Below are 21,761 nucleotides of genomic sequence, written 5' to 3'. Positions count from 1 at the left end.
TGTAGGAGGAATAATGCCCCATCATTGGTGTCTGTGGAAGGAATGGTGCTCCACCATTGGTATCTGTAGGAGGAATGGTGCTCCATCACTGGTGTCACTGGATGGCACGGTGCTCCAAGAGCTGGATAAAGAGAAGCAAAGGGCCACATCCGGCCTGCGGGTCACAGTTTGGAGACCCCTGCTTTACAGCCAAAGAAGCTGCCATCTTAGCTTCAGTTTAATCTGCAGTTGCCATGGTACTGCACATGTGATCAGTTATGGCACCAGCCATTTGATGAGAGCACAAGCAATCATGACACGTATCATTCACGGCACCACCTGAATGTATCTGTTTTGGGAAGTAGTTAAATAAATGGGGTTTAGTTCCCCTTTCAACTTTGAAGCGGAACTAAGCTCTTTGTCAGGTATACCCTGTGGCAAGGCAGATACTCGGGCTTGCGCGCGTGCGCACATATGTTCCTACAAGAATGCGGCAAGGCGCGTGTACCGGGCAGCGGCGCGTGAACGCGCACAGAGACAATTGGCAGGCGCGCGTGCGCATGCGACAGGTGCGTGTGCGTGCGCGCTAACTCGGCTTGGCGCCAGTTTCCCTTTAAAAAGACAGCAGCTGCTCTAGTACAGTGCTGTCTGATCTGCAGCTTTACCTGAGTCTGATCCTGTACCTGCTGTTACCTGACCCTGTTCCGTTTGACCACTGCTGCCTTCTCCTCTCCTGACCCGGCCTGCCTTGACCCTGCTGTATCTGAACCTGTTGATTTTCTGTTGCCAAACCACTGCCTGCCTGCTGACTACTCTTTGCCTGCTGAATTAACTACCTGTTACCCGTGTTGACCTGGCTTGTCTCACTCTGCTTCAGTCTGTTCCTGATCCAGTTTCCGCCTAGATCCAGGAGTCGCTGACCCACACCTGTAACCACAGCTTCCAACTGCTTCTACAGTCCAGTCAGTCCAGTGGATCATCTCTACTTATCTGTATCAGCTACCAAGGATAATACAGGCTCTCCTACCTAACTGAGCTCTTGTACCACTGTTGCAACCTCAGTGGTCCCTGAGCCAGGGCTGTAAGAGAGGTCTCCTTCTACAGTTGGGCTCTGATACCAGGTATGTGACACTCTTCTATCGTTTTCAGCCAAGGAAGCTGCCATCTTGGCCTCTGTTTGATCTCCAACTGCCATGATGCTGCATGTATTCAGTTATGACACCAGCCAATTGATGGTTTGACAGTTTGGTTGAGAGTACAAGCATATGGGACAGTTACCTTCCCAGCATGTGCCGGAATGTAACTTTTTTGAAACCTGTAAATCGATGAGTTTAGTACCGCTTTAACCTCCCTGGCGATATGATTATTTCATATTTTTGATGCTGAAAGCGGTACAATTATTTTGCATGGAAATTTGGCGTTTTATATTGTAGGCCTGTAATTCTTAGGAATAACTCACTTAAATCTGTCCAAACCAGAGTCTAGTAGACATCCCAGGTATGATAAAGTTTGAAACACTAAATCATAAATTATAATATAATAAATAACTATAAATAATTATACCAAATAATAATATAATAATACAAATTATTCAATAATGTAATCAAATCAAAAACACTGAAATTTGCTCAGTTGCAGAATTGTTGCTGTCATTACTTTTCAGTGTTTGATGACGGATCTCCCCACAAATCACTATCGCTCAATTCTGCGAGTGATTCTAATTTATTATCGTTGTTTTCTAGCTGGTCTAAAACCCCTTTTGATGTAAAGGGACAGTTTTGGTTGCTATGGACAATCTCCAGTTTCCAGGCAGAAAGAACATTTTCTATAATAAAAAACTGCATGCAGGGCACTAGACAAACCACTATGGACAAAAGGGATGTGAAATAATTTCATACAGTAATGTGATCTGTAAGATTACAGTATACTGTATGTATTGTGTGTGTTTCACTTTTTGAATTTGGCGCCGTTCTCTGTCGCAACGCTCGCAGGGAACGCAGCTTGGCTCCGTCATGAATCGAGCCGAGGACGAGCCGCTCACACTGCGGGGAGACATCACAGGATCCAGGGGACAAGGTAAGTAAGCTCTTCCTGGATCCTGTGATGCGATCCCGAGTCTGGCTCAGGGTTACCGCTTTTGGTTCTGAAATTCCACCCCGAGCCAGACTCGGGAATACCGCCAGGGAGGTTAACAGGAATTGGAGGTGATCTTTGTTGACCAAAGTTGAACTACAGTTCTGCTGTAAAAAAACTGTGAGCAGGCAGGCTTTATTGCAGAAAAGATATACATCTGCCTGCTCGCCATCTCCTCCAGCACTGTAAACTGAACTGTGCATGCGCAGCTTACCAGTCTCCAAATGCTGGGGTCACAGCCCCCTTGTGCATGCTCAGGAATCATGTCATCCCCTGCTGGCCAATGAAAAGGCCCAAGACCAGCGCTGGCTGGTGCCAGAGCAGGACTGTTGGCCAGGTAAGTATGTAGACTTTAGTTCCACTCATCGGTTCTCATCAATATAAAAGATAGAGGTAGAAAGTGGAGAGGGAAAAAGAGAGAAGAAGGAAAAGAGAGAGGTTCCCTTACATGGGTGTAAAGATCTAGCATACCTAAAGCAACTATTATCAACATTCTGCTTATCTCCATGATGTGCAGACCTGCACAGTCAGCTGCTGGAACCTCCATACAACAAAGAGATGAATGGAGGACAGCTGTCAAAAGCAATGGAGTTGATTTACTAATGGAATATAGCCTGTTTATTTTACAAGGGAATTTTCACCAGAACTTTGTGAAAGTGGTGAAGTTTAAATGTTGCAAAGAATACCCAATCACACGCAAAGAAAATGTAAAAAAAAATAGCATTTTTTCTTACACATGATTGGATGATGGAAGCAAAATCATTTAGTAAGTTCTGGGGCAAATTATCATGCAAACTGAACAGCCTATTTACCTTTAGTAAATCAACCCCACTGTATCAGCGCCCGTGTAAGGGTGCCCACGGGTAGATAGCATGATAAATATAAGCTTCATATTTTTTAAATATGCACTACCATTGCTTTATATATAGTCCAATAAAGTAAGACAGTAAAAGCAAACATAACAGAAAACATTGCTATTAAAACTTGCCTCTTGTGCTATAAATGAAACAAATGTCTGAAAATAAGCATGTATTACCATCCACGGCACTCAGCGGCTCCTTTGAGTTTTCTTGGCGAGAACTGGATTTATAAATCAGAGTTCCAAGATTTGGCCTTGTCAATACGCGGGCTTGCGGTCTCTGAAGGTAAGACTGGATTTGATAAGTATTCTCTTTATCATCTTTAGGAAGCACTTCATCATGTTGACTGAGTTGAGGGACATGGTATTTATTAGAGTACATTGGAGAAACTTTTACTCTTCCATTTGAGTCTGGATTATCAGGACCGTGCAGCACAGACTTTTGTGCAAGGTACGTTTTCAGTGCTGCGAGTAAGGTCTTCTTTTCAGCCGCTGCTTCCGATTCCTTAGGCAGTTTGTCAGCTAAAGGTTTAGATAATGTCTTTGAAACCATCTCAGGAGTTTTCTGATGGGACAATGGAGCAAACAGACCTGGAGTTTTTCCCTTCGAGTTCTGAAAATAGAAAAGAAAAACAAAGTGATTTAATCCCATATTAACTATTGTCATTTACATCCCTGAAAATAACGGTGACACATTTCCAATTAGCTAAAACAAACAAGGTAACAAAAATCCAATTGCTAATGCTCCAAATAGTCTTTAATTCAAAATGATCTTTCAGGATCCCCAGAGAAAATTTTTATTACTTAAAACGGTAGTTTGCCAAATTGAAGAACTTTATATTTGTTTTGTTATAACTTTAAAGAAAGCAGCAGGTAATACACTCTATGCAATAATATAGATGTAAAGTGAAATGCTATATACATGTGTACTTTCTATTGGTCTGGTGTCCTTCGGTAGAAAAGTGGGACTGAAGGCAAAGTTAAACTCTGGGTGTTATTTACTAAAACTGGAGCATGCAAAATCTGGGGCAGCTCTGCATACAAACCAATCAGCTTCCAGGTTTTATTGCCAAAGCTTAACTGAACAAGCTGAAGTTAAAAGGTGATTGGCTACCATGCACAGCTGCATCAGATTTTGAGTGCACCTGTTTTAGTAAATCTACCCCACTGTGAACAGACAGGGTTTTTTTTTGCAGAAGAGACATGCATGTCTCTTCTGCATTAAAATACACTTACCTGTCTGCTTGCAATCCCTATAGAATTTACAATGAGATGCCCATGTGCAGCTCAGTTTCCATTCCAGCACACTCCGTGTGTCGGGATTACTGCACTCCTGCACATGCGTGGGAGTGACATCATCCCACACCACCCTATCAAGATGGCTGATGACTGCCACCTGAAAGAAGAAGCTGGCGCCAGTGAGGGACCTCATGGGCTATGGAGGGTGAGTATTTTTGCCTGTAGTGCCACCTTGAACAGTTTTGGACTGTAGCAGGATAAGAAAACTCGGTCGTCATGCTGAAATCCACTGATCAGGTGCAGCAGGCCAGCCAGGATTGCCAACCATCAAATCTGATTTTTACGACTGTCTGTAAATATCAGGGGCTGATACTTTGTCATTCTGTGTTGACTTTTTAAGTGTAAAACCAGCCAAATTACTTGTTATGGGTATTGTTAGTGTGTCCATATTGGGTTTATACTGTTTAAATATTGGTTGTTTAGTTTTTAATAGGAATTCTGTCATTTTTCAGGTTGTTAGTAAAAAAATGTGCTCTGTCAGTAAATGTTTCATGTTTTGTCAGTAAAAAATGCTGCAGGAGGTTGGCAATACTAATTGCCCAGGCCCTGTTCCAATATCTTAGTCCTTGAAAGCCGGCTGCCTGTTTTGGGTTTAGAAGTGAGCAAAACAATCTGGGAGGAGAGCCTGATCATATGACCTGTCAAAGTGACAAGAATGCCCCCCCCCCCCCCACCCCAAGAGAGAGCTTTGGGCAGTGTCGCAGGCTCAATACCATAGGGTGCAAAATGTCTTTGGTACTGAAGAATACTAAGGAAATGCAATATCTGCCTCCTTCTTTCTTTTTTAAATCAGATTTTTTTTTTTATTATTTAGAAAGCATAGAAAGAGAAAAAACTCTTCCTTAAAACAAAAAACAAAAACATACATCAAATTACATTGCCAAGGACATATTATTATCGAAATATACAGCCAATCAGATTGCTTCTCCTACATCGTTGTGGTATATGTGAACTTACAATCAATTTAAGAAGACAAATCTCTACATGTCCATACCAGTATCTACCATTTCGTGTATTTTCTACTTTTAGTAAGCGTGTCCTTTTAGTGCTTTGTACCCCTACTCTGCTCCCGGTCCTTGAAAGGACAATCGGTCGGTGCAGAGGTACCCTCCTCCCCCCTAAACAGTGTGGGGGGGGGCTTTTTCCAGTGTTCTCTCTTTAACTAATTTAAGTAAACCACATAACTCGTCACTATAGAGTAAGACAACTTCTCATCAAGAATATTATGTCAGATTGATCCACATTCTGAGTCTCTATGTCACCATATCACCCTTTGCCCACCTAGTGTGAACAGCCTCCTTCCTCAGAGAAGGGGAGAAGGCGCCTATGTCCTACCACCAAGTATTTTATTTTGGACCAGCTGTAAGGGGGCTAAACCAGGTACCTCCAACCAAGGATCCCATATACGTTCAAATTTTGCTGGGCTACCTCTATGCTGGTATGTCAACTTTTCCCTCAATAGAATGTCATTTATGGCATTAACCCATTCTGCGTGTGTTGGCGGTGACACCGAAAGCCATTTTTTGGCAATAAGTTTTCTGGCAATAAACAATACTCTGATAATGGCTATATAAGTGTGCGGTGTATATAATTCCTCGTCTAACTATCCCAACAGACACAGTTTGGGGTCAACCACAAATGTAAAATTCCATATTTTATTTATAGAGTTGATTTTTTCAGACCAGTATCTTTGCAATTTTGGACACTTCCAGAGCATGTGTACAAGAGTACCGTTATCTATCCTGCAACGAGGGCAAAAAGGGTCATCTCTTCTGTGCCATTTATGTAGTTTATATGGGGTACGGTAAGTTCGTTGTATAATGAATAATTGTGTAAGTTTTTGGAAGGAGGAAAGGGATACCTTGGGTACATTCTCCATTATAGCAGACCATTCCTCATCTGTGATGTGGCCTATATCTTCCCCCCAGCTTGTCCTGCATTTTAATGACATAGTCTTGGATACCTGCATTATTAGGGATTCATATATAGATGATATCTGTCCTTTCCTAGACATTGAAGTTACTAGTTGTGTGAGCACCGTGGGTCTTGTTAATTCCCATGTGGACAGTGTAGCTTGTGCTGAGATGGCATGTCTAAGTTGTAAATATTGAAAAAACAAGACATTTGGTATGCCATATTCTTCCCTTAGGGACTGAAAGTCCCGTAGGAGTCCGCCCTGGTATAGCTGCGGGATATACACCACCCCTCTCCCAGACCACGCAGAAAAGCCCTTTAATTTACACAGTTCGGGAAAGTTGCTATTGTTCCATATACGAGACCATTCAGAATACCCTTCATAGTGAAAGTGTTGCTTGGCCTTATTCCATATTTTATCTATAAGCACCATAGTTCGATATTCAGGTATTTTAGGGAATTCTCCCCCTTCCATGCACTCCACAAGACCCCCACCCGAGAGTATAGTGCGTATGACATTATTCGTAGGATCAGATGACTCGGGGTTCTGCCATCCCGTTAGGTGCTGTAGTTGGGCCGCTATGAAGTAATAATATGGGTTAGGGAATGCCAGCCCGCCCGAGTCCTTTTCCTCCTGCAAAGTTTCCAATTTATTACGCGGCACCTGTTTCCTCCAGATCAAGGAGCGAAATATGGTGTTACATTTTTTGAAAACGTGTATAGGAATCCAGATGGAGGCGTTGTGGAGCGCATACAAAAGTTGTGGACCCCAGACCATTTTTATCAAATTACATCGGCCTACTACTGAGAGGGGAAGTTTAATCCAACTAGCTGATTTTTCCTGGAATTTTTTAATCAAAGGATTTATATTAAGTTTAACATATAGTTCTAGGTTAGGATGTATAACTATGCCTAAATATCGGAAGGTATCTACCACCCTGATCTGGTCTGCTGCTGAAGGAAGAGGCGATACAAGGGGATCCAGCGGTAACAGTGTGGATTTGTCCCAGTTTATCTTGAACCCTGAATAGGATCCAAATTTACTGATTAACTCCATAAGATTCGTTAAAGAGGCAGACGTGTCTCCCAAAAAGATGAGCGCATCGTCAGCATAGAGGGCTATTTTATCTTCCAAACTTTTCCTTTTAAAACCGCATATCGCTGGGTTCCCTCTAATAGCAGCAGCCAGAGGCTCTATGGCCAGAGCAAAGAGCAACGGGGATAATGGGCAGCCCTGTCTTGTTCCCCTGTGTAGGTCAAAGAAGAGGGATAGTGATTTGTTAATTCTAATGCAAGCTTTCGGTGCTCTGTATAGCAATTTAATACAGGAGATAAATGCCCCCCCTAAATTGAATTTCTCTAGCACCCTCCAAAGGTACTGCCATTCTACGCTATCGAATTCCTTAGCGGCGTCTAGTGAAAGGATAGCTCTTTGGCCTTGATTGTCTGTTGGAATTTGCATATTTAGATATAATCTGCGAAGATTGTGTGCTGTGGAACTGTTAGGTATAAATCCCGATTGATCTGGGTGTACTATTTTTGTCACCACCTTGGACAGCCTCATAGCGAGGACTTTAGTAATCAGTTTTAAATCGTTATTTAAAAGTGATATAGGCCTGTATGACTCAGGTTGGTTCGGATCCTTCCTGGGCTTCAACAGGACTACTACCACTGCCTCGTACAAAGAAGTCTGGTAAGGAGTCATTAGCATGTGCTTCCTTGATTGTGTGGAGCAATTCTGGTAAGAGTATGCCACCAAACTTTTTATACATCTCAATTGGGAGACCATCATTTCCCGGGGCCTTGGAATTAGGGAATGTTGCTAATGCAAGTTGCAATTCTTCTAGAGATATAGGTGCATTTAGCAGTTTTTTGTCTTCTCCCTGTATTGTCGGAAGTGAGATTCCATCTAAAAACTCATTTAAAGCTTCTTCGGAGTAATTTACCTTGGAGAAGTACACATCCTGAAAATATGTACAGAATCCCTGCATAACTGAAGAGGTGTCCGTAGCTACCTGTGTTGGTGACACCGCCAAGCGGTGAATAATTGGTGACGGTTGTTGCGATTTAGCTATTACTGATAACATATGGCCTGTTTTTTCCCCCTCTTCAAAGTATGTTTGTGAGGTAAATAAACGTTTGTTTTCTGCTTGTTGGGTATGTATGGTGCGGTACATTTTTTGTGCGTCTCTCCATTTTCTTTCACTATCAGGTGTGGGCGCTTGTAAGAATTCCTCTTCTGCTTTGTCTACCGCTATACTGGCGTCAGTTGCCCATTGTCTACTGTTTGTTTTAATTGTGGCTATTTCCTTGATACACATCCCTCTGATAAAAGCCTTCAGAGCGTCCCAAACTAAACCTGGTGGGACAGAATGTTTATTATCCAATAAAAAGTGTTGAATTTGCGTTTGCAGATTTTTAGTGTCTCTAAACAGAGGAATCCAGAAAGGATTCATCTTCCAGTGTATTGGTAGTTTTACAGTAGGGAAGCTTAAACTGAGTTGTACCGGGGAATGGTCGGATAGACCTCTGGCAAGATAAGTGACCTTTGGATCATAGTAGTGCGTTGATGTATTGCCCAATACTAAATCAATGCGTGACAAAGTGGAGTGCGTTAGTGAGTGACATGAAAATTGTGCCTTAAAAGGAAACTTACACCTCCATAAATCAAAAAGCCCAATTTCCGTTAAAAAATTTGCAAGAGCTGTATATGTCCTGGGGCCCTGCAGGCAGTATTTCCTGTGCACATCTAAAGACATGTCCAGAGTACTGTTAAAATCCCCCATGACATATACCGGAACTTGAGGATATTTCACTAGAAATCTGGAAAGACATTGCAGTACTGTTAAGTTAAATGGTGGAGGTAAATATACATTTATAATCACGCATGCATGTGATTCCCAAGTCCCCATCAGAAAAATAAATCTACCCTCTACATCAATTTGTGCATCAAGTTTTACAAATGAGGTAGTCCTGGAAAACAATACACTCACACCCCTTGAATACCGGGTATGTGTAGAATGGTATTGAATAGGATACTTCGAGAGGTGCAGCAGGTTGGTGGTGTCTTTTTTGAGATGCGTTTCTTGCAGACATAATACAGTGGGGGTCCGGTGTGAGACAAAGGTGAAAATGGCAGTTCTCTTTTTAGGGTCATGTAGGCCTCTCACATTCCATGAGAGGATTGATTCTGTTCGCTTAGCCATTCAGGTTTTTTACTGGTTGTAACCCATTCTCCCGTATGGGAGGCCTGTGATAAACGGACTCAGATAATTCAAGATACGTTCTGAAGTATAGCAAGTGTACTGTGTGACTCGTACTATGTGTCCCACTCTGCAGGTCTGCATCTAACAGCAAAGCGGACTTGCTTTGCAACCCAAATCTATAGCGCCCATTCAACCAGGGCCAGAAAACTGAAAAAAGAAAAACAAACTGGAACAATGTAACTTCCATTGGAAAGCTTTCCATTGGTGCCCCGCAGGGCTGTTGGTGGGGTAATAACGAGGGCTGGGACCTTGTGCCCTTCAAGTTGTAAACTATAGGGGTCACTGGTACAAGAAATCAATAAAGTCAGTTGTGACTCTCTGCGGACTCCATTTTTTCTAAGGTGAGCATTAAGAATCAATGTATGGAGGTTATACATTGTCTTATCCTGGTTCATTTCCACGCACGGCTGCCTGTAAGTGTCTCTCGTGGCCATCAAGCCAGTTGGTAGCCATCATTGGATTTTCGAAAAAATGCACCGCGCCATCAGCAACCACACGCAGCTTAGCAGGGTAGAGCATAGAATATACTACCGAGATTGCGCGCAATCTCTTTTTGACTTCAGTGTATTTTGCCCTTTGTTTCTGCACAGCCGCTGAGAAATCTGGGTATATGGACACTCTGGCTCCCTGTATTTCCATATTGGGTTTTTGTCTGGCCAGATGAAGGATAATATCCCTGTCCTTGTAGTGTAATAATTTCAGCAAAAATGGCCTGTCATTGCCCCCTGGTGGCAGTGGACGGAGTGGCACTCTATGGGCTCTCTCCACAGAAAAGAATGGAGTGAGGTTATTTCTCCCAAATGTGTCAGCTAGCCAGGTTTCAATAAAATCAGTGGGGTTTTTTCCTTCGGATTTTTCAGGCATACCGACAATGCGAATATTTGATCTCCTCAATCTGTTCTCCATGTCCTCAACTCTATTCGCTGTTTCTGTGGCTTTAGCTGAGGTGATGTGAATATCCTGAGCAAGAGGAGGAATATCATCTTCTAGTGTGCTCACTCTTCCCTCCAGAGCAGTGGCCCTCTCTCTTATTTTCTGCATGTCCTTTCTTATGTGTAATATGCCTTCTTTCATGCTTTTGACTTCAATAGAGAGTTCAGATAGTGAGGAGCCATATGTGTGAACTGCAGTCAGGATATCATGCAGGGAAGGCTCAGTATGCTCAGTGTCTGGAGAGCTTGCTGTTCCAGAGGAAGGAGGGGGGATGGGGGAATCCTCACTGTGTGCTCTGCATCTCCAGGGACCATCTTTTCTGAAACATGCTGTGCTGTGTGCTGGGAGGCTTTTGTAGCTGCTGCCTTTGCTAAATATGAGGTATGTGGCTGTGTAATTTTGTGAGTGCCATTGTCGTGAGCATACCTTTCCAGGCATGCAGCCGCCGAGAGCTGTGATTCCTTCTCCGCACGCTGTGGGAGCGGGGATCCGCCATCTTGGCCATGCCGGCCGGCCGAGCGGCCCTCCTCCATCCTCCTAGACACCCCCGTTTTGCTTGTATCTCGGCCGGGTGTCGCTGCAGGTGTACCCCAATGCCGGGAGCGGAGTGTCCGGTCTATTGCTGCGGTAGATCGGGCTCACTTCAGGATATTATTAGTCAGGATGCTGGAGCCTCTGTGAGACACGTCTGCTCACATGGAAGTCCAAGCCACGCCCCCCCGCCTCCTACTTTCTATTATAAATTGGCCCCTTAATGTATTTTTACATAGAACTAGCTTAAAAGAGAAGTCCACGTTTGGAAAAAAAAAAAACAATCGTACTCACCTAGGTGGATGCAGCATCGTTTCAAGTGATTAATCAAAGACCACTGATCAATCAGTTCTCGGTCTTCAGCGAGAAGAGCCAGTGACTGCCAGCCACCGGCTCTCTGCTCTGCCCCTCCAGTGCTCACTGGAGTGCTGGGCTGTAGAGGGGGCAGGAGCGGCTGGCTCAAGCTCTCAGCTCAGAGGTTAAGCTAGCTGCTGGTCCTCTGTTGACTGAATATAGGTCACAGGAATGCAGAACAAAGCGCACTCCTGTGATCCACAGGAGAAGTGGGGACAAAAGAGCTTTGCTTGAGTCCTTGAACCTGTATTAATATCAGGCTTACCCTGTACACAACACTCAATGAGAGAAAATTCTGGAAGCCAATCAGACTTTACTGAACTGCACAGTGCTAGCCAAGTGAGAGAATATTGAAAAGAAAATCAATGTCCACTCACAGACTGGGCGGGTCCTAGATTAAGCTGCATTGGTCTACTGTGGTGTAGTCTGCAGAGAGGTTTTAGGGATCACATGACGTGGCTGTGCGGTCTGGCAGAGGTGCCTGGATCACAAAACTAGCTGAACAATACACATCTTTTGGCTAGTAAAACAGTTTTCCATCAGTGTATTTACCTGCCCCCAGGAATTAAGCTATAAGATAATTTTACAAGCTTAGGAGTTGGTACAACTAAAAAAAAAACTTTACAAAGCAGTACAGTACAACAGACCACAAAACAACCTTGATAACATTTTATAAGGAACAAATTTATAAAAAAAAAAATAGGACCTGGGTGTGTGGCAACTCCCTTTTTAGTGTAGAATAGCTGAGCATATCAGAACCAGGATAAAGCTCTTCTCTTATTATACAATAAGCAGCGCTTTCCCAATTTCTTTTACGTGAGCTGTGCTGTCAGGAAGGGATGTCAGAAAAACAGTGGACACTGGACTTTATGTGGGTCACAGGGACAACAGACTAAACATCTTTACCATGAAGTTAAAATACATAGATACAGTCAGGTCCATAAATATTGGGACATCGACACAATTCTAATCTTTTTGGCTCTATACACCACCACAATGGATTTGAAATGAAACAAACAAGATGTGCTTTAACTGCAGACTTTCAGCTTTAATTTGTGGGTATTTACATCCAAATCAGGTGAACGGTGTAGGAATTACAACAGTTTGTATATGTGCCTCCCACTTTTTAAGGGACCAAAAGTAATGGGACAATTGGCTGCTCAGCTGTTCTATGGCCAGGTGTGTGTTATTCCCTCATTATCCCATTTACAAGGAGCAGATAAAAGGTCCAGAGTTCATTTCAAGTGTGCTATTTGCATTTGGAATCTGTTACTGTCAACTCTCAATATGAGATCTAAAGAGCTGTCACTATCAGTGAAGCAAGCCATCATTAGGCTGAAAAAACAAAACAAACCCATCAGAGAGATAGCAAAAACATTAGGTGTGGCCAAATCAACTGTTTGGAACACCCTTAAAAAGAAAGAATGCACTGGTGAGCTCAGCAACACCAAAAGACTCGGAAGACCACGGAAAACAACTGCGGTGGATGACCAAAGAATTCTTTCCCTGGTGAAGAAAACACCCTTCACAACATTTGGCCAGATCAAGAACACGCTCCAGGAGGTAGGTGTATGTGTGTCAAAGTCAACAATCAAGAGAAGACTTCACCAGAGTGAAAACAGAGGGTTCACCACAAGATATAAACCATTGGTGAGCCTCAAAAACAGGAAGGCCAGATTAGAGTTTGCCAAACAACATCTAAAAAAGCCTTCACAGTTGTAGAACAACATCCTATGGACAGATGAGACCAAAATCAAATTGTACCAGAGTGATGGGAAGAGAAGAGTATGGCAAAGGAAAGGAACTGCTCATGATCCAAAGCATACCACCTCATCAGTGAAGCATGGTGGTGGTAGTGTCATGGCGTGGGCATGTATGGCTGCCAATGGAACTGGTTCTCTTGTATTTATTGATGATGTGACTGCTGACAAAAGCAGCAGGATGAATTCTGAAGTATTTTGGGCAAAATTATCTTCTCATATTCAGCAAAATGCTTCAGAACTCATTGGACAGCGCTTCATTGTGCAGAAAGACAATGACCCGAAGCATACTGCAAAAGCAACCAAAGAGTTTTTAAGGGAAAGAAGTGGAATGTTATGCAATGACCAAGTCAATCACCTGACCTGAATCAGATTGAGCATGCATTTCACTTGCTGAAGACAAAACTGAAGGGAAAATGCCCCAAGAACAAGCAGGAACTGAAGACCGTTGCAGTAGAGGCCTGGCAGAACATCACCAGGGATGAAACCCAGCATCTGGTGATGTCTATGCATTCCAGACTTCAGGCTGTAATTGACTGCAAAGGATTTGCAACCAAGTATTAAAAAGTTAAAGTTTGATGGATGATTGTTAATCTGTGCCATTACTTTTGATCCCTTAAAAAATGGGAGGCATATATACAAATTGTTGTAATTCCTACACTGTTCACCTGATCTGGATGTTAATACCCTCAAATTAAAGCTGAAAGTCTGCAGTTAAAGCACATCTTGTTTGTTTCATTTCAAATCCATTGTGGTGTTGTGTAGAGCCAAAAACATTAGAATTGTGTCGATGTCCCAATATTTATGGACCTGACTGTACATAAAGATTACAATTATATAAAACACTATATGTTAATCACACCTGCATTATAATATTGACATGGACCCTATTAGAAGTAAAATTCTGGAAAGATGTATCTATGCACAACTAAATCTGATGACACTAATGTTATGTCCCCTTCTGCTCTCCTCTTTCTCAGTTGGTCTTGTGCAGATCCCCTGTGCTCACCCCCTATGGGGGGTTCTGTAGTAGTGGATGCCACACTTCTCTTCCATTCTTCCACTGGGGGGAGTCTGTTTAGGTGGAATTTGCAACTCTAATGCCCCGTACACACGGTCGGACTTTGTTCGGACATTCTGACAACAAAATCCTAGGATTTTTTCCGACGGATGTTGGCTCAAACTTGTTTTGCCTACACACGGTCGCACAAAGTTGTCGGAATTTCCGATCGACAACCACGCAGTCACGTACACCACGTACGACGAGACTAGAAAAGGCCGGTTCAGAACCAAGCGCGGCACCCTTTGGGCTCCTTTTGCTAATCTCGTGTTAGTAAAAGTTTGGTGAGAGACGATTCGCGCTTTTTCAGACTCGTGGCTTTCAGATCGTTTTCTGCCGTTCAGTTTGTGCTTGTGGGTTTGTATCTGCTCTTCAGTGCGTGCAAGCAAGTTCCGCGTGACTTTAAGTAGTCATTGTATTCTTGTTCGTTTCTTTACTGGTTTTCAGGTCGCTCTTCACAGGCCTTGCTGTTCTTCAGTGCGTTCTGTTACTTCGTTCTGAGCAGCCGACCGTTTTCTAGCCATGTTTCGTATGCATACTCCTCGTAGAGTTCGTGCTGTGCGGGGGCTTGGTGTTGGGGTCCTGACCTTGACACAAGTCCAGTCCATGAACAGGGTGGGGAGGAGTTCATGGACCAAGAATTGGTTGCTTCAGCGTGACCAGTTCTGTCATATGCCTTTGCTCCGTGAGATCCGTGAGAATAATCCTGATGATTTCAGGAACTTTCTCCGGATGACGGACCCCGTGTTTCACCGTTTGTTGGCTTCGCTGACCCCCTATATCAGCAGGCAGGATACCTGCATGAGGCAAGCCATCACTGCGGAGCAGAGGTTGGTCGCTACCTTGCGGTAATTGGCCACAGGGAGAAGCCTGCAGGACCTCAAGTTCTCGACAGGCATCTCCCCCCAGGCTCTGGGGATCATTATCCCAGAGACCTGTTCTGCCATCATCCAGGTCCTGCAGAAGGAGTATATGAAGGTAAGATTTTTTCCTTTTATATCACATTTTATTGTATTTAATGTTTGCTAATATCTTGTATTTCTTTCCTCATTCCCTAATTACCATGATTGTAATATGCAGTGAATGTCCCCTTTGTTCTCATGCATGCTGGATTTTTATGTAATTATTATTTTATGTCCTTCATACATATTTGCCCTTCAATAACCTCTCCAGCATGGTGTCTCCTGCCCTATATTCACCTCATGTAGTCACTTAACAATGTATTTTATCTGCTCCATAGTAGTGCTTTACCCCAAACACCCCCTAAAATGTTTGGAAATGTTATTTTTGATTTAAATTCAGGCAGAGTGCCAGAGGCTTTTTTTTGTGGTGTCCCCAAATTTTTTGTAACCCTCCCTCCCCCCAACTGCTAAGTCAGCTGATCCCAATTCTCTATCCTCAATGATCTATCTGCTGACTTTGCCAAACCCATACACACTATACCCATCTCTTTACTGGTCAGATTTATGGATGAATTCCTCAAAGCATGTAGTGCAAGGGCCTGCCTGTATACTTTCCAATGGTACTGTTTAAAGTTTTTGTATCCTATTATTATCTTGACAGGTAATAGCAGAATGTTCAAATGTGCTCAAATGTGTACAGTGTGTATTTATATCTTTGTATTATGACACTTCTTACCTGTCCAGTGGTCTGCCAATAGTGTAACTAAGGAGGGGCTGTTCCAAGTAATACCCTGTATTTAGGCATTCATCTCTAAATGAAGTGAAGAGGGTTACCTGTCCAAGAGTTCCCCCCCTATAATGTTAGAAATGGCCCATGAGGGGGGGAGGGGGAATATGATAGGTGTACCTTATACTTTGTTGTTGTTAAATTCCCCTTAATAAATGCTATCTGGAGGTTGCCCCATAATGTTTGTGTATAATCTGCTTGCCATGTTTCTGTGAAAAAATAGTAATGTTTATTGTTTTTTCCTCAACAGTTTCCTTCCACGCCACAGGAATGGCAGACTGTGGCCTCCTACTTTGCCCAGCGGTGGGACTTTCCTAACTGCGGAGGGGCAATTGATGGGAAACACGTCCACATCGTCCCACCACCCAACTCGGGGTCGTACTATTATAATTACAAGGGGTTTAATAGTATAGTGATGTTGGCGGTGGTGTCGGCTAATTACGAGTTCTTGTATGTGGACGTGGGGAAGAATGGCCGGATGTCCGATGGTGGAGTGATCGCCCAGACGGAGTTCTACAGGCATCTCCAGAATGGCAGCTTGGACTTGCCACCTCCAGAGGACAATGTTGAAGGTCTCCCATTTGTGTTCGTTGCTGATGAAGCATTTGCGCTGGGGGACCACCTGATGCGGCCATTCCCGATGAGGACCCTCACCCCGGAACAGAGGGTTTTTAATTACCGGCTGGCCAGAGCCCGAAGAGTGGTGGAGAACACATTTGGAATCCTGGCCAGCCGCTTCCGATTATTTCTGACACCCATCCATATGGCGGAGTATAAACTGAACCATATAATACTTGCCTGCTGTGTTCTCCATAATTTTTTACGAAAACATTCAGCCAACTATGCTGGCTCAGTTGGGCCTGAGGCCAGAATCCCAAATCCATCAACACTGACTGCGCTTGAAAATGGCCGTCAAGGCTTGCCCTCCCTGAATACCCGTGATGTCCGGTTACGATACCTGGAGTTCTTTGCGGGTAGGGGGGCTATCAATATGCCAGACAATCTATGACACCTTTTTCAAATAAAAAACAACCAAAAGAAATTCTTTGTGGACATTTACTGCTTGTGTTTGTTTTAGCTGACCCTGACAGAAATGTGTTGAGTGCAGAAAATGTCGTGATTGGGTAATCTTATAAAAAACAGTGTTGGCTGGTACTTCCTAAATGCAAAAACACATTTCACTACAAGTGCACTTGCAACTGCACTGAACCTGCACTTGTAGTGCAAAGTGTATTTGCCCTTAGGAAATAACCCCCATTTTTGCATAAAACAGCAATTACATCACCCCAAAAGTGTTGTAGTGTTGAGACAATAATCCACACATTCTTGAGTAAGGCACTTTTTTATACCTGCACAATCACATGTGCATTTACGAAAGGTTTTTAAAACAAACCAACATGTTTGTTGTATAACAATGTTTGCAGTAGCATTATCAAAAATCGAAATATCCATTTCAGATAAAACAGGCCTGTGTAAAACCAACAAGAAAGCCAAAAAACTTGAACTTACAAAGTTCACATTAGGTAAAACCTGAAGGCTATATCAGACATCAGTATTTAGGAACTGGGTTTGATATAGCGTTCAGATGGGGGGAAATCACCCCTGGAAAAGCCAAATTTGGAAGATGCACACCAATTTACGAATGTCAACATGTGCTATCTGCCATCAGGGGGGATCAAGGGACGTGTTTTGGGGGAGCAAGCCCTTCCTCAACGCTACTTTATAATTGAGGAAGGGGTTGCACCCCCAAAACGCGTCCATTGATCTCCCGTGATGGCAGATAGCACATGTTGGCACACTGTGTGCATCCTCCAAATTTAGCTTTTCTAAACATTGAAAAAATTTTTGTAAGATTGGACCACGATAAAACAGGTGATTTTGTGGGGTTTAAATTCACCCCAAAACATCAATGATGTTATTATTTTTTTTAATAACATCACTGATTTGTTGCTGGATGTTTTGCAATTGGAGATTACACCCCATGATCTCCCCGATCAGTATCTGGGCACTTTCAGATGTGAAATGTTCTCTCTCCCTCACATCACGATCACCTAAAAAGAGATAAAGAACAAAAACAAAGGTCTCAAAAATCTACCACCATCCATCTCTTTTACCTGAGCCTGTGGTCGCAGACACTCACCTGTTGTGGTGCCAATCTCCACCACATCTTCTTCTTCCTCCTGCTCTTCTTCTTGGGTTGGTATTTCCCCTTCTTCCAGAGGTGGGGGGTCTCTGGTCTCCTCGGATGAGGGGTGTCCTCCGAGTCTTTTCTCCCCTATGTAAAACAAAAATGGTATAATTAGCACACAGATATTTGATGGCAGAACTAGAAATAGGAAACATTGCTTGGAAGTGGGGTACAATTGTCTATTTTAGCCGAGTTCCAAGATGTATATTTTTTAGTGGCCTTTGTCAAGCTGCAATACTTTACCTGTTTAGTACAAGCTTCACAGATGTAGCCCCCCCTATAGTATACACTGGAGCACCTGTGTGCCCCCCCTAATAAAAATTGTGTTCTTGTGTCCCACACTAGTGCTCCAGTGTCCAGATGTGAAAACAGCTGCTCAGTGTCCTCTCCTTACACACAATCTAGTTTGCATTTCATTCTAGTAACAAACCCATCTACACAAACAAATATTTGGCATCCAAGTAGGCCCCAAAAAATGTGTGAAAATGCATATGGCCTAAACAATGGTGTTCTAGAGGCCGAAAAAAAAATGTTTGATACGACCGAATAATGGGCCCATGAACATTAAAGTTGCCCTTTTAAACGTTACAATTAATAAAAGCATATGAAGCAGAACGAACAGAAAGAATAGGAACACAGCACAACTACTTACTTTTTTGCAGCACTCTCCGGATCTTTCGGTACTGCTCTGGCTCTCTCAACTTCAGGTCTGACCACCGCTTCCTGAGCTGATCTTTAGATCTTCGTACCCCGAAATTCCTCTCAAGACTCCTGACCACTTTCGCCATGATCTTGGCCTTTCAGATGTTGGGGTGGGGGTAAGGCCCATATTTTCCGTCATAGTCGGACTTCCTCATGATGTCGACCATCTCCAACATCTCCCCAAACGACATATTTGTGGCCTTAAAACGTCTCCTTCTGGATCGGGACGTGCCTGGATCCGGGCTTTCCTCCTCCTCCTCCTCGTTGCTAGAATTAGCATGCACCTGCTGTAACTCCGCCATCATGCTCTTCACCCACTGCGCCGAACGAAAAGGGGGCGGGGAATAGACTAGAAAGAACGTCAGGGGCGGGCGGAGTTACACGCATGCGCAGTGTGTATAAAGAGTAACACGCGTGCGTATTACGTACGATCTGTGAGCGGAGGAAGGAGCATTGGACGCGCCGATCGTAAGAACGAAGGTAAGAGACAAACTTGTGCCTATACTGCTTCTAGATTGAGGCCTATATTGTAACAAGATTAGGAGAGTTTTGTCTGACATTAGGCTTTGTCTTGTGTTGTGTCTTGCAGTGAACATGGATATCTTAATGAAAGACAATGACTTCATGTCAGTATTCGTAGAGATGCTAAGTGAGCTGCCCTGTCTGTGGGAGATTACCCACCCCCATTTCAAGAACCAAGCAAAGAGGAAGGCAGCACTGGAGCAATTGTGTGAAATTGTGAAGCAGATGATCCCCACGGCAGACATCACCTATTTAAAGATTTTCATTGGTGGCCTGAGGAGCACATATCTGAGGGAGCGCAAGAAAGTCCTGAATTCGCAGAGATCCGGAGCAGCAGATGACATCTATGTCCCCAGGATGTTGTACTACGACAGGCTGCACTTTCTGGCAGGCCAGACTGAACCCAGGCCATCCCTCTCAAGTCTTCCTTCCACGCTTCCTTCCCCCCTGGCTGAGGCTTCTGACGCCCAACCTGGGCCTTCCAGGCAATATGTGGAGGAGCCCAGCTTGAGCCAGGTATAGCATTACTCTAAATATTTCTGCTTGTCCAATCAATGATGTTACCTAGATGTTAGTTGGGAGTACTAATTTAGGATTGTGATTGATGATGCAAAAACTAAAACCATGTCCCTTTTTCATACACAGGGAAGTCTCAGCCAGGAGGTGGCCGGGCCGAGCCGGCTGGCTGATATCAAGGTCCCTCCACCCCCCTGAAAATAGAAAGTGGCAGTAGGAGGAGTACCCTAGAGGAGGCTGCTATAGCATTCTTTTGGAGGGCTACAGAGGTCCTGGGAGCACCCCACACCATGCAGGAGAACATTGCTGCCTTCATAGCCTATAAAATGCAGAGGATGGAGGAGGGCCAAAAAGCCATGTGTGAGGCCCTCATATCGGAGGCTCTGGAGAAAGGTATGAGGGGCCAAATTACACCTCACACACATCTTTGGGATGGTCCTCCTCCTCCTCCTGCAGGTCCTCCTCCTCCTCCCTCTCCTCCAGGTCCTCCCAGTCCTCCTCCAGGTCCCCCCAGTCCTCCTCCTCCTCAAGGTCCTACTCCTCCTCCTGCCACATCTCCAACTGCACAGCCACAGCCCGGAAGGAAGCGTGGAAGGAAGACCAGACAGTGATTGCCCTGGATCCAGTCTGGTCGGCCAAAAGATGCAGCCTCTTGTGGTACCACAGCCTGGGGACACAGATGTCATCTGCTGCTATCCAGATCTCTGCGAATCCCAGACCAGACTGCCCTCCCTTACATATGGACTCCTCAGGCCACCAATTTTGATATTGAAGAATTGATGTCTGCCGTGAGGGTCCCAGGCTTCGCTAATTTCTGCTGTTGATCCAGTGTTGCCTTCCTCTTTGTTTGGTTCTGATCCCTTAATAAAGGATTTTTGTTTTGAATTATACTCTCCTATGTGTTTTACTTCAAAAAGGACAGTTGGTTTGTGAGGATTCAGGTACATGTCTAATATACAATGTGAAATGAACAAGGGTCACCAACAACAAACAATCTCCTTGAGATTAAATAATAAAAGATATCAATGGTGTTGGGGTAACCTGACACACAAAACACACACAAAAATATTCTGGAGTAAAAATAAAAATAACCTTGAACAAAGATCAGCCTTGGAAAAAAATCCAAACATTAAAGAAAAAAAAAGGCTTAAAATCCAAAAAAAAAAAAAAATAATTAAAAATATAAAACTGTCAGATGTGACAACTAATAACAATATATTGAGGGAATCCCACTAAAAAAACACAAATGAAACTTTGTGAGAAGTGTGTGTGAATATGAGCAGCAAAACTACTTAATTCTTGTCACATTATAAAGAAGAAGAGAGTGCGCTGTATTAAACCATTTTTAACATTGCAGCGTGACGAAAGTGCTGTATCCATTGCGAACGCTAAGTTTACCAGAACGAGCTGTCCCGTGTCGGAATTTCTTCTGAGCATGCGTGGCACTTTGTGCGTCGGAACAGGCCACACACGGTCGGAATTGACGCGATCGGATTTTGTTGTCGGAAAATTTTATCTCCTGCTGTCCAACTTTGTGTGTCGGAAAATCCGATGGAAAATGTCCGATGGCGCCCACACACGGTCGGAATTTCCGACAACACGCTCCGATCGGACATTGTCCATCGGAAAATCCGACCGTGTGTACGGGGCATAAGGAGTGGAACAGATTTTGGTGATAAACTGTTGTTGATTTATTGATAAATCGGCCTATATGGATGTATAGTAACTTTGTTATACCATGTACCAACATTGTTGTTTACATTTATGATTATTACTTTTGATTATCAGGTCTGGAAGTGCTATGGTGGAAGCAGGTTGTTTTCCCATTGAAACGGATAGAGACAGTAACAAGGTGGACAAGGACCCCCCATGTACAATCATTGCATTACCTTTGGAGAACCTTCGATATAAAAGACTATGAGCATGACACAAGAGATGGTTAGAGACTGCAGACATCCTACAGGACATGGTCAGAGACCATGGACATGCCACAAGAGGTGGTCAGAGACTGTAAGTACACTAAACAGACATGGGTCAGAGGCTGAGGACACAGTAG

The 21,761-nt window shown here is 43.7% G+C and overlaps 1 protein-coding gene across 2 annotated transcripts in view; it reads right to left on the bottom strand.

Moving 5' to 3' along the window:
* PTPRN2 (protein tyrosine phosphatase receptor type N2) overlaps positions 1-21,761 on the bottom strand; it is a 1,455,485-nt gene that overhangs the window by 912,916 nt on the left and 520,808 nt on the right. For both annotated transcript variants that reach the window (XM_073629933.1, XM_073629934.1), the window contains one exon: positions 3,149-3,584. In XM_073629933.1, the coding sequence (XP_073486034.1) occupies positions 3,149-3,584 (436 nt within the window). The remainder of the gene's footprint in view (positions 1-3,148; positions 3,585-21,761) is intronic.

This window comes from Aquarana catesbeiana, linkage group LG05 (genome assembly GCF_042186555.1).
Source record: "Aquarana catesbeiana isolate 2022-GZ linkage group LG05, ASM4218655v1, whole genome shotgun sequence".
NCBI classification, from domain to species: Eukaryota; Metazoa; Chordata; class Amphibia; order Anura; family Ranidae; genus Aquarana; species Aquarana catesbeiana.
The sequence above is the reverse complement of the archived record's forward strand: the minus strand, read 5'-3'. Positions and strand labels throughout refer to the sequence as shown.